This window comes from Hibiscus syriacus, unplaced genomic scaffold, assembly GCF_006381635.1.
Source record: "Hibiscus syriacus cultivar Baekdansim isolate YM2019G1 unplaced genomic scaffold, ASM638163v2 tig00110348_pilon, whole genome shotgun sequence".
NCBI lineage: Eukaryota > Viridiplantae > Streptophyta > Magnoliopsida > Malvales > Malvaceae > Hibiscus > Hibiscus syriacus.
Genome location: NW_024062699.1, coordinates 1,473,334 through 1,486,558, shown reverse-complemented (window position 1 = coordinate 1,486,558; position 13,225 = coordinate 1,473,334). Strand labels below are relative to the sequence as shown.

At 32.1% G+C, this 13,225-nt stretch overlaps 1 protein-coding gene and 1 non-coding gene across 2 annotated transcripts; both read left to right on the top strand.

Annotated features, from left to right (window-relative positions):
• Positions 1-1,979: 1,979 nt before the first annotated feature.
• Positions 1,980-6,252, top strand: LOC120120805 (probable pectinesterase/pectinesterase inhibitor 61). Its single transcript, XM_039140338.1, has 3 exons — positions 1,980-2,941; positions 3,855-3,991; positions 5,477-6,252. The coding sequence occupies exons 1-3, from the start codon at positions 1,995-1,997 to the stop codon at positions 6,172-6,174; spliced, it is 1,782 nt and encodes a 593-aa protein (XP_038996269.1). The 5' UTR covers positions 1,980-1,994; the 3' UTR covers positions 6,175-6,252.
• A 4,120-nt stretch (positions 6,253-10,372) lies between these two features.
• On the top strand, positions 10,373-10,488 carry LOC120120938. The gene has a single exon (XR_005515947.1). It is a non-coding gene; the product is annotated as a U5 spliceosomal RNA (small nuclear RNA).
• The last annotated feature ends 2,737 nt before the right edge of the window (positions 10,489-13,225 follow it).

The following is a 13,225-nucleotide window of genomic DNA, read 5'->3' as shown; positions in this document are numbered from 1 at the left end:
TGCGTATGTACTAGATGTACCTAAAAGTACGTACAGGGTTATAACACTTTCCAAAGGTTATCCCTTTAAACAAATTCTAAATTTTAAAAACAAATAATTAATTTTATATTATATTCAGTTAAATTTGTAAAATGATTATTTTATTTAATTAAATTGGGATTCTTTAAAGAAAGATAACAACAGGTTGGGTTGTGCTGTAATACTGGTATATATTATTGTTCTTAGAACATTTGGATGCTTGATAATCTTTGATGGGGCACGAAAGCATATGGTTTGCAAAATTAATTTATAATTCCTTCTACAAAGAAAAAAAAACATAAGAACCTACTTTATTTTTTGCTTATATAATAAACAAGTATCATCTTCTTCATTTAATTACCTAAATTATTTTTGATCAAAATAAATATCTAAAGTTATATTTTTGATCAAAATAGACACCAAAAGTACTTTTGATCAAAATAGATACCTAAATTATTCAATTTTTTTACTTCTAAGTACTTAAAGTATTTTTTTAATTAATGTCACATGTCAAATTTTAATAACTTAGATGAAAAAATTTGAATAGTTTAGATATATTTTCTAACATAAAATATTTTATATACTTATTCTGAAAAAAAAAAGATAACTTAAGTATTTATTTTGACAAAAAAAATACTCTAAATACTCGAATGAAAAAGAAAACATACTTTAAATATTTATTTATAATATAACCCTAAATAATTGTATATATATTTCAGATAAAAGTATAGTATCTATCTAATCTAATAATTAAGAAACTGGCTTTTCTTAAAAAAGAAAACTAATATTCTTTTCAACGTATACTTGATTACGTGACGACTTTATTCTATAGTCCACCTTCTTAATGTACACTTTAAGTTGTTTTGTTTGTATTTTGTGTGATAAATAATAATACTTGCATCAGATTTCGTCATGACAAGAAAAGTAGGCATTTAATATGGCACAGAAAACCGAACAACTAATTAAAAATAAATAAAACGTAACTACTGTCGGAAAGATACTAGGAAAAAAGTGAAATTATAGTTAAGAACGTCTCTCTAGTTGAATGATTAACGAACATACTGTGGAAGAAACTTGTTAACCAAGTTATTTAGCTTAACAGCATGCACAAAGTCTTCTCAACTTTCTTCTATTCAATCCAATACTATATGCTCCCTTAAGCCAATCTCATCAATTCTTTTCAACTACCTTTCTTTATACCTAACAGATTATCGTAAAAAGCGAAACAAAGTTAATTGCCTCTTTTTTATCTGAACAAGTAAATTAAATATACAGCGACATAATCTACTCACAAGAGCTGTTTAAAAATTTTAAATTTACACGATAAAAGAATTATTATTATTTTTTAAAGTTTCAGATGATATTATAAATGTTAAAATATAAATCTTTAATATTATATGATTAAGAGTTATTTTTAAATAGATAACATCTTATATTTACATCAAATTAATAAACAATCTAAATATTAATTATAAAACATCTAAAGTTTAAGATACTATTATGGATTCATATTTGACTATTTAAAGATACATAAATATTTTTATATTATAACTTGTTAACTGAAAATATATGAAAATATATAAATATTAAATATAATAACAAGACACATATATTTTTAAAAATAAATTTAAATTATGAATAAAATATTATTAAGAAATACAGTTACAAGTATTTATATATATTTAAATGATGAGGTGTTAAATTTATAGTCCATCTTCTCCATTGGGCAAAAGAGCTGAAAGTAGTGGACAGCTCATGCTTGCGAAATAGACTTGACACCAACCTTCTCTACTACTCACTCACTTCCACCATTTTCTTTATTTTATATAATCCAACACTCTCTTTGACTCTTATTTTATTGTTGTAGTGAAATTAATAGCCTTCAATCACCTCCCCTTTCTTCTATATATTCTCTATCTGCATTTTCTAATTCACTGTTTTGGCAGCCATTACCAGAAAAAAAAAAAAGATCAGAAATGGCGTATGATAGGCTGCAACCATCACAACCTGGAGGTTCTACTCAGCAACAAAATCATGAAGAACACAAAGCTAGGAGTAACAAGAGAAAGATTGTTATTCTTTCGGTTATTGCGGTGACGATGATCATTGTTTCTGCTGTTTGTGCTGGTCTCGTAATTGGTCTCCGTGACGGCGGTGCTGACTCAATTGGCACCCAAGTTCGCCGTAAGCCCACCCAGGCTATTTCTAAAACCTGTAGCAAAACCCGGTTCCCTACTCTCTGCGTCAACTCACTCCTCGAGTTCCCTGGCTCGCTCACCGCTAATGAGCAAGACCTCGTTCACATTTCCTTCAATATGACGTTGCAGCACTTCAGTAAAGCTCTTTACACGACTACCTCGATCTCCAATGTCCAGATGGACCCACGTGTACGGTCGGCGTACGACGACTGCCTCGAGCTTCTGGAAGATTCAGTCGACTCCCTCTCCCGTTCCCTCTCCTCCGTCATTCCTTCTCAAGAAGGCGGGTCCACTCAGGACGTGATGACGTGGCTCAGCGCTGCTTTGACGTACCATGACACGTGTACTGAGGGATTCGAGGGTGTGAGCGGGACGGTGAGGGATCAAGTGACCGACAAACTGAAGGACTTATCGGAGCTAGTGAGTAACTGCCTTTCGATCTTCGCCGCGAGCGGCGGAGACGATTTCGCTGGAGTACCGATTCAGAACAGACGGTTGCTATCGTCGGACGACGATTTATCGGGAGAGAGTATCGACGAGGAGAATTTCCCGAAATGGCTTGGGAGAAAAGAAAGAGAGCTGCTAAGCACTCCCGCGTCGGCGATCCAGGCCGATGTAATCGTATCGAAAGATGGAAAGGGCACCGTTAAAACAATTTCTGAGGCGATCAAAAAGGCGCCGGAGCATAGTAATCGGCGTTTCATCATCTATGTGATGGCAGGAAGGTAAAAATTTCGGTTATAATTAAAGATAAAAATTTACTGCAACTTTTTTTTCCTATTGGCTCAATTTTCCATAAAACTCGTTTACTTTCCGTTACGACTATTATTTTATAGCTGAAAATGACCATATTTCCCTTGCATGATAGTTCGTTGCTTAATTCTTTTAAGGGTAAAATATATAAATCCATTTCTCGACTATACTGGTTGAATGACTCAACTATTAAAAGTTATAAATAGTCTAGTTATTGTTTTGTTGAGTTTTTCGATTATTAAAAGTTATAAAATGATCACTCGATTATTTATATGTTTCAAAATCGTCTGAGTTGGACAATAACATGTTTAATGGAATATGATAGTCGTTTTAGATTTCGTGTTAAATTTTATCATATGTCAGTTAGTAGGTTAACGTCCAACTCAGATTATAGTCAAAAAAATTTTAAAAAATGATGATATTAGAATACTGAATAGTCAGGTGACAATTTTGTAATTTTAAATAATCGAGAGACTCAATAAAATAGTATCTATAGTTAATGGACCTTTTTGTAACTTTTAATAGTTGAAGGACTCAACAAAATAACACTCTATAGTCGGGAGACCGTTTGTGTACTTTACCCTTCGTTTAATTAATTTATTGGTTAATATTTTCTTTAGGTGGGTGTTTTCGCTTTTTTATTGGATTTAAAAAAAATTTAATCAATTAAATTGATTATTTTAAATTTTATATTGAATGTATTATTAAATATAATCTTCAGTGAAGATTATACGCTTTTGATATATAATATATTTAAATTTTTTTACTTATGATAAATTATCATAAATTTTAAAATATTACTGTTTTTACATTGGAGACGGATAAATTACAAAGGTACGAGGATAAAAAATTTAGTATAAAAAAAACTTTTACTGTATATTACAGGTACGAAGAGGATAATTTGAAGGTGGGGAGGAAGAAAACAAACTTGATGATTATAGGTGACGGAAAGGGTAAAACAGTCATTGCCGGAAGAAAAAGTGTATCCGACGACTTTACCACATTTCATACTGCAGCCTTCGGTAAGTTAAGTTTACCCATGGTCTAATAAAATTTTTAGCTATTAGATTTTTTTAAATATTTTAATTCTTAAATTTTTATTAAATTAATTCAAAAATTATTTAAAAATAAAAAATTCATTAAATTAACTTCAATATTAACGAAAATTATTATCTTTTTATACAAAATAGAATATGTTTTAAATATTCCTATTATTAAAATTTTAAAAAATTATAAAATATTATAAAAATTGAAACTGTAAAAATATAAAATTAATGGAAGTTTATTATTCTTTCAATTAGCTTAATATAATAAATAAACAAAACTAAAAAAAACAAATTTAAGAGATTAAATAAGTTTTTTAAAGTTTAAAATAAAAATATTATTAGACTTTTTCTATTGAATTAATATTCTTTTTACAAACCTACATAGTCGCTCACCAAACTGCAAATTGTAAACATAAATCAAGGGATGAATTCCTAATATTCTTTGCTTTTTCTAATTATCAACGTAGCGAGATTAAATATTATTTCTTGAGAAAGATTAAAAAATTAAAATTAGATATCATTGTAATAAATCAAATTGATTTGAGAGAATCATCTTATAATAAACTTTTATAATACATGAATCAAATTAATTGATCACAAATACCAATAGCGATACCAATATATATATATATATATTATAATTTATCAACAAATATAACATTATTTTTGGAAAAATAAAATAAAACTATTGGACATAAAACCATTAAACAAGTCCATGGCACATGATGTAGAAATCGCACGTGGGATGCTATTAGACAGACAAAGTCCCTAGATTCATGGGGCCAGATCACGTTACCTTATCTACTTCCTTGTCCATACAATTCGAAATTAAAAAGTACTAATCATACATTTTTTGGTACATAGTATTAAACTATTAATCATACTTAGATGTATTATATTGTTTTTTGTATTTATTAATTACGTCATATTTGTAAAACAAGTATATTTAGTTGGTTGATCAAATTATTTATCTTTGTTTTTTATATTAAATTATTGGGTTCTATATTCATTAGGAACACTTCTATTCTTTTTCCTAAAGTTCTATTTTAATATTTAAATTTAAAATTTATTAAAAAAATTATATCTTATCTGTATAGTATTTTTATATCTTGCTTAATGTTGAAAAGTGAGTGCTGACTAGGATTGAGGCTGAAGCTCTAATTAGAATGAACAAAAATGTTCTTGTTCCCTTCTCTTTCTTTTCAGAAAAGATGTCTTTGTAACCCAATTATATTTAAAACCATATGATAAAAAAATAGAAGTGATATTAATGATTAATATTATTGGATCATGTGATGAAAATTTTGATATTTTATCAAACATCGGTAGGACATACCATATATTGTTATCGAACGATAAAAAGACAAATTTTTTTTAGTAAATTTCGTTCTTACCAAATTTTATAATATTTGCTTCATTTTCAGTGAAAGCTGTATAATTGATTGCTTTGTTTCCATCCAGCGGCAACCGGATCTGGTTTTATTGCAAGGGACATGACATTCGAGAACTACGCTGGACCAGCCAAGCACCAAGCGGTAGCTCTTCGAATCGGGGCTGATCATGGCGTCGTATACAGGTGCAACATCATCGGATACCAAGACACTTTGTACGTTCACTCGAACCGCCAATTTTACCGTGAATGCGACATTTACGGTACGGTGGATTTCATTTTTGGTAATGCCGCGGTGGTAATCCAGAATTGTGACATTTACACCCGAAAACCCATGGCCTCGCAGAAAAACACTGTAACTGCCCAAAACCGAAAAGACCCGAACCAAAACACCGGCATATCGATCCATAAATCACGGATCCTTCCCACACCGGATCTCACTGCCTCCAAAGCTAACTTCCCGACATACCTAGGCCGCCCCTGGAAGATGTATTCCCGGACGGTGTTCATGTTAACATACATGGGTGACCACATTCACCCAAAGGGATGGTTGGAATGGAACGGTAATTTTGCATTAGATACATTGTACTATGGTGAATACAAGAATAACGGGCCGGGTGCGGCGGTCGGACAACGGGTAACATGGGCCGGGTATAGAGTCATCACTTCAGATACCGAAGCAAGCAAATTCACTGTTGCACAGTTTATTTATGGATCTTCATGGTTACCATCAACCGGGGTTGCTTTCATGGCTGGCCTACAAGTTTAAAGTTAAATGCTTCTTCTAATAGTATGAAATATAAATTTATGGTTCTAATTTTTTACCCCATGGTATTGAAATAACTAATAAGGGTTGATTTTAACTCCTGCATGTTATGGAAGGTTATAGGGAATTACTGTATTTTGTATTTTTATGTCAGCAGTAGTGTACATTTTAAATACGAATATGATACGTATCACTTTAATAACATAAAACACATATTCTATCCATTTGCATTTTCTTTTCTAAATTCTAAATAAATTAGGTTCCTTGCGCGCAAAGTATAGATTAAGTTTTGGAAAGGTTTGGGGCGAATTTGTGTGGAAATTCGCGGAGGAGTGGTCTGAACGTAGGCAACGGAAAGACGATTAAGTTCTGGAAGGATCCCTGGTTACGTGAAAATGGACCATTGATAAATCATGTGCCGAAAGAAAAGTCCATCGCATCCATGGTTCACGGGGAAGGTGAATGGAAATGGAATGAACTCGAACCGCTGCTTCCGAGTGCAATCTTAGTAAGAATAGCGGCTTTTAAACCACCACTCACAGCATTTCAGACGATTTGATTTGCTGGAAATGGCAGGAGGATGGAAAATTTTCAGTCAAATCCGCATACCAAGTATGAACAAAACAACGAACGACAGAATAAATGCAGGTGTGGAAGAACATTGCAAAGTTTAGAGGTCTGCAACGAATTAAAACGTTTATGTGGCATTTGTTTGAACTTGTTTTTCTTTTATATCTTCCTCTGTTTTAGAGTTTGCAAGTCACTTGACATTCAAACACATTAAGTAAAATACTACCCTATGAGGTTATGAACAATGAGTAAATTTTAATCTTGAAATTCGTTCAATATCAACCGAATTAAATGCTCTCTTGAGAATCAAAGCTCTAGCCTCTTTGACAATTGATAAGATTGAACCCTCGTAAAACAAAGACCCTTGATCCTAATCTAAAAGATACACTCGAGCATCATATCCTTCTCTTGTAGGGACCAAGATAACCTTCTCCTCTCACAAAGGGATGATCAAAGGGCTTGGCATTTAGGTATGTATAGGAGCAGACAAAATGGGACATCTTTCATATGAGGTTGCAAAGTAGATTAGATTACACTTTGGTTGAGGATGTTCAATGATGATTATAATCTTCACAGATGAAATAGTGGACTAGATGAATCTAGTTTAGGTCAATTGCTTATGAATTAAACTCTAAAGATGAGATTTTCTAACCTTCAATGACACCTTGACTATAATAGGGTTTTCTTCAATGAGCTAAAGAAATTGAACAAGTATACCCAAAAAGTTTATAAAGTATAATCATAAATTAAATACAATAAAGCTGAGCTATCCTGCTAAAGCATTTGGTTGTAGAGGCAACTCAAAAGCCATAGCTTTATGAATAGATTGCATTCAAAATGTGACATCGATCGGAGACTTGGTGATTCGGTGTTTGCTCCACTGTGGTTGTCAAGTCGAAGACTTTGTGACAATGTGAATAATTTAGCTAGCCAAATAAAGGAAAATGAAATTAAAATTAATAAATTCAAGGAAATGCCAAGTTTGAGATTGTAATTAAATAAGGAGTTTTTGTGAAAATAAACTAAGGGAGTTAAGGAACACCTGTTATAGTCAATTTCACACAAGAACTCAAATATTTTGTTTTTAGACCGATATTTCTGGACTATCTATGCTAGAGGAGTCTACAAAACTTGAACAAATGGAAGATTTTAGAGAACTGAAATAGAGGTGTTCTAAAATGTCTAGCAATTGAGTATTCTAGTGACATTATTTTGTCTGCATTCGATCAAAATGCCAATCCAAGAATGAGGAACATGTCACAAGGTTCACATGGACAGAGAAAAGAAAGACACTACAACCATAGAAAATTTAATAAGCTAACCTAAAATCAACTAGCCAAATCTTGACACTTGTCAATGAATCATAACTTTGAAAAATTAAAAGAGTAATTGATTCTTTTGATACTAAATGAACTATTGTTTTATAATTTGTTTCAATTGTGAACCCAAAGTAAGGGACATCATTTTTTCAAAAACTTCATTAAACATTTTTTAAAATTCTTTCATCAATCATTTTTTTTTCAAAATTCTTTCATTAATTCTTTCATAAAACATTTTTAAAACTTCTTCATCAAACTTTTTTCACTTATTGAAAAACAAAAGGAGGAAGAAAAACATTTTCAAACAAAACAATCTCTCTAGAGTAGATCTTGTCAATTAACAAATGTCTCTCAGACATAGAAACTCATGCTCAGAACTAGAACAAGAAAATATGAAATCTCGGGGACAAATCAAAACTGGGACAAGAAGAGAAAATTGGCCCAAGTCAAGAATTACAAGGGATGCCTCGTGTGTGACCTCAATCAATCGAATCATTTTAAGAAGATTCGACCTTCGTAAAAGACATGATTTTGTGATCAATTTAGAAGCAGTAATAAGCATATTGGTTACCGTGGCTAAGATCCAAATAGTATAGGGACTTGGCTACCGTATAGGGACCAAAGCCACCAAAGTGGACAATAGGGGAAATTTCATCTGCTATGACTGAAGAGTGTTCACTAAAAAACGATGAAGTCTTAGTTCCCAGTTTGAATCAAGAAAACATGCATCAACATAGACATACATAAATTTGCATCTTTGCATCAAACATTCATCATCACATACAACATAATAACCTTTGATTTCCCTCTCGCAATGATGCTTTTAAAATTTCTCTTGAAATTTTATTTAATATAAGACCATTTTCAGCTCTCATGAGAAAATATTTAAAAGCTCATTTTCAAGAAGATCAAAAACATCATATGAACTTCATTTTGACATTCTTGAAAACTTCCAAAATAGCTGAATTCACACATGCACATTTTTTTTTCAAGCCTTTCAGGTCAGAAAGGATCAATGACAATTAGATCTCCTTAACACGAAGGAGCAATATTGTTGTCTTCGACAAGTAAGTTATCTAAAGGCAATCGGGTCTCGTCAAACAAGAAGGAACATCATTGTCTTCAAATCTGACTTCCACAAGCGAAGAACCAAATCATCCGTATAAGACTAGCCGTCCTCATCACGAATGAACAAAGACATGAATAAAACAACAATTGTTTCATTTGAGATTATTTCCCTTGAGACAAAATATTCATCTTGTTCAAAAAAGTTTCCCTCAAAATAAATAAATAATTCTTTTGAGAATGTTTCTTTCTCTTGAAAGTATAACTTCTAGCATTATAAAGTTTAATTCTTTTGAGAATGTTTCTTTTCAAACAAGATCCTGAAAATCCATCTCAGTGGTGGATCAATCATCTTTCAAACAAGATCTCGAAAATCCATCAAAAGTTAGTTCAACAAGAGATTTTCTCAGTGTAATCTTGGTCTCACAAATTCTTGACATGTGGGCATTTTGTGCACACAATGGAGGTTTGTTCAACGAGGATAGGTAATAATTCTACATTTAATGTCAAACCAGACTGGTATAGTGTAACTGTTAGAACCCTTGTTAAATGTGTTGGTCACTTGAGCTGAAAGTGAAATCCGAGGAAGAAAAATGGCTTAACGGTGATTCATATTTGCATTAAACTTCCATATTTTTCTTCAGCAACAAGGGTAAGAAAACTTCCTTGGAAAACAGATTTGACAATGGCGAATGTTCATATCTTCTAAAAGAACATCTATATAAGCAACTTTGTGAACTCCATTGATGACCCACCCACCAAAACTCCCAAATCTTAGTGTGAGCTTGAAGTTTCTGCAGATTTTGACCCAATGATAATGTTAAAAATTCTCTTTATGTCTTTGAACTGGTTATTAAGTTAAATGGTTTTCCTTTTTGGATTTCATATTATGAAATTCGAATTTTCAACTTTGACTGAAAATAGGTTCTTGATTGATGAAGTTTGTCTGAAATGAGTGCGGGGTTTATTCCAATTGAAATTCTACACGCTAATGGAACTAAAAAGCCCGAAGAAGCCACAAAAAATGTTTCGCAATAATCCTTTTCTTCATGTACACAAATGGCTTATTATTTCCGGGAAGAAATGCTTCGATCAAGGGAGGACAAAGTCCTGGTGTAGGGTTGAAAGAATGCTTGAAGAGTGAAAAAAGCAGGAAAGACAAGGATCCCACATCTTTAATAGGTAAACAAGTGCATCCCAAGTAACTCTATAAAAGAAAGCGCAAATCACACATTAGAACTCTTGGAGCTCTCCGGTGAGCGCAGAGTGAACTATTTTTTCGCCTTTTACTAAAGAATACCGTGTGCTCGCAACCTAAAGCGGTATACGTCTATTTTTTATGGGCCTTCCTTTAAGAACGGCCTCAACAATTTCTGGTCTAGAAAGTATTTGTTAACAATGGGAAATTACCTCTACAAAGTAGTTTTTCCAGGTAATCAAGTTTAGATATTCTTTGTTTCTTCCGTTATTTGTTTAAACATACGTTGTTTAGTTTTGAACATCATAATCCAAGATTAACAGCAATTGAAAGTAACTGTCGACTTCATCAGCGTGCATAAAGCCGGTTGGAGGGAAATTAAAATCTTATTGGGGAAGGGGGAATTCGTAGTCATTTAAAAAAAGAAGATAAGAAATAGATAAAATTCCACTTGAAAATAAAATATATATATATATTTTTTTTAATTTAATAAGTACACGTATAAACATATAGACAGTAAGTTGCAATTCTGGTACTTTATCCAATATTATTAACTTAAATCAGAATACTTAGGCTTAATCATAAAATAGGTATCTAATTTTTTTTGATTTAACCAAGTCTTTAACGTTACAAACGTTATTATTTTTAGGTGTCTGAATCGTAACTGTCGTTAAAAATCTGCTAAATAGTATGTGTCATATTATGATAATTTTGATTTTTTTTAAAAATAAAAATAATAAAAATATTTTTTTATTAAAAAATCCCAAAATTTTAGAAATATTAAAAATTCTCAAAACCTTGAAAACCTAATTTTCATCTTATGCCTATATCGATCGTCGCTTTGACTATCGTTGTCATCGACCGAGCCTACTCTCGAACACCCCTCCACCCAACGATCATTTAACTCCGAACAAACCTAAAAACACATCCGACGATAAAGTCAACGGTGGAAAAAGAGTGAACCAAGAGGTGGAGGAGAACTAATACAATGAAGCCACATAGCAACAAAAATTACAAAACCCAAACCACAACGAAACTCACACAATCACCCATACATACCAAATAGCAGGAAGAATTAGAAATAAAGAGGACATCAAAAACGAAATTCAGGCGAACTCAGTAACAAAGGGGACAATTCGAAAACAGAAGCTGGAAATAGAATCACCAAAACTGCTGATCACTGCATAACACCATGAATTCCTCGATCTACAAACCAGCATGCATTATAACATAAACAATCCTATAGGATCCATTGATCCTAAATTCAGTGAAAAATCTCCTAGAACACAACCTAAAACTTCCGACAATCACACACCAAACTTAATGGCACTGATACTCCTTATCAACAAAAGTAAGGCACCTTTTCTTCAAATCCGAATCTGATAGAGATGTACCAGATAATTCAGAGGAATTTAGATCAGATTTCAGCAAGTTGAATCTCTTCAACGCTCGATCTCTTTTTAATTTCTCAGCTTTAGAGAGTACTTTGTCCTAAATATCCAATAGCGAGCCAAATTTCTGTTGCTTCCTATTCATCCTATTGGTCAGCACCTTTTCACTAGAATGAACAGAAATATTCATTATAGGAGATTTGGACAAAGACCCCTCTGCCACTGTTGATAACAGCTCTGAACTCGGCTTATCCAAAAACACTTAAAATGGTAATGTTTGCAACGTTAGACACCTAAATGAATAAAAAAAATTAAACATCTATTTGAAAAAATCGTATAATTTAAGCACTTATTTTATAATTAAGTCAAATATTTAATAACCCGACGATACATTTATACACTTCTATTTCGAGTACACCCAAAGGAGTTGTAGACAATCAAACAAAATCCAATTCATGAAATAATTTGATCTATGTTGAATATTATTGTGATAAAAGACATAATACTATAATCATCATCATCACAAAACATAAAGTTTTAAAGTTTTTCCTTTCAAAAAATAGTAGTGTCGAAGTTTTAATAACATAAAATTTATATCATATTATAGATTATAATGAGAATTTAGTCTTAAAAAATTCATCATAATTACTATTATAATAATGATCAAATAACATTACAATTATTTATAATAGTAGTGTTGAACGAAATTTTTTGTCATAAACATCTTAATATTTATTATAAAATTTCTTTTAGTTACTGTCAATAAAAACTTTTACCGTTGTATTGAAACGTTGTTTGAAACACTCACTTTGTACAAAGATCACAACATAAAGTGAAAAGAAGACCTCCTCCATAGACGTCTTCTTACAATTGCAAACAGATCCATTCCTAGCAAACCATAAGGACCAAAAAACTGTTGCACAACACGATAACCACCATTGCTTCCCCCACTCCCAAAGAACAAGTAATGAAACCCCTGAACTAAAAATTCATCCAGAAAGCGAGGTTGAGAAAATTTAGAAATATGAAAGACCAAGTTTATGGTTATTACGTACCATGATTTCGTAGCAAAACTCATTATTCTTCCTTCTTCATCAAAAACCAGTAACATCAAAAGCATACAAGAGTGTTCGGCTCGTCTTCAAGCTTCAGATCGCTTACCGACAAAAAGATGAGCCGAAGCAATATCACGCCATGTCTACTCCGATTTGCTTCTATGAGCTTTTAAGTTGTACATCAACTCAACTGCCTTATCCCTATAAGTAGGAGATGAACCAAAGGGTTTTTAAGACCCTACACTGTTGATGGCAGGCCCTAAGCATATGGAATTTTATCATTATCACGATTAAGATTAAGGCATGCCCACTACCAATCACTTTTATAGATATTGTTGGACCAATTATTTGCCAATCTTAGCATTCATTTCCGTACTTGAATCATAGAACCCCACATTGGATGGAAAATTGATACCAAGAGGTTTAAATATAGTATTACTTTCCTCTGCGTTTATA

What these genes read in the sequence shown, in the direction of transcription:
- LOC120120805 (XM_039140338.1), top strand. Translation starts at nt 1,995, where the DNA reads ATGGCGTATGATAGGCTGCAACCATCACAACCTGGAGGTTCTACTCAG. An exon ending in ATCTATGTGATGGCAGGAAG is followed by an intron (nt 2,942 to 3,854) that starts GTAAAAATTTCG and finishes TGTATATTACAG; the next exon opens with GTACGAAGAGGATAATTTGA. An exon ending in ATTTCATACTGCAGCCTTCG is followed by an intron (nt 3,992 to 5,476) that starts GTAAGTTAAGTT and finishes GTTTCCATCCAG; the next exon opens with CGGCAACCGGATCTGGTTTT.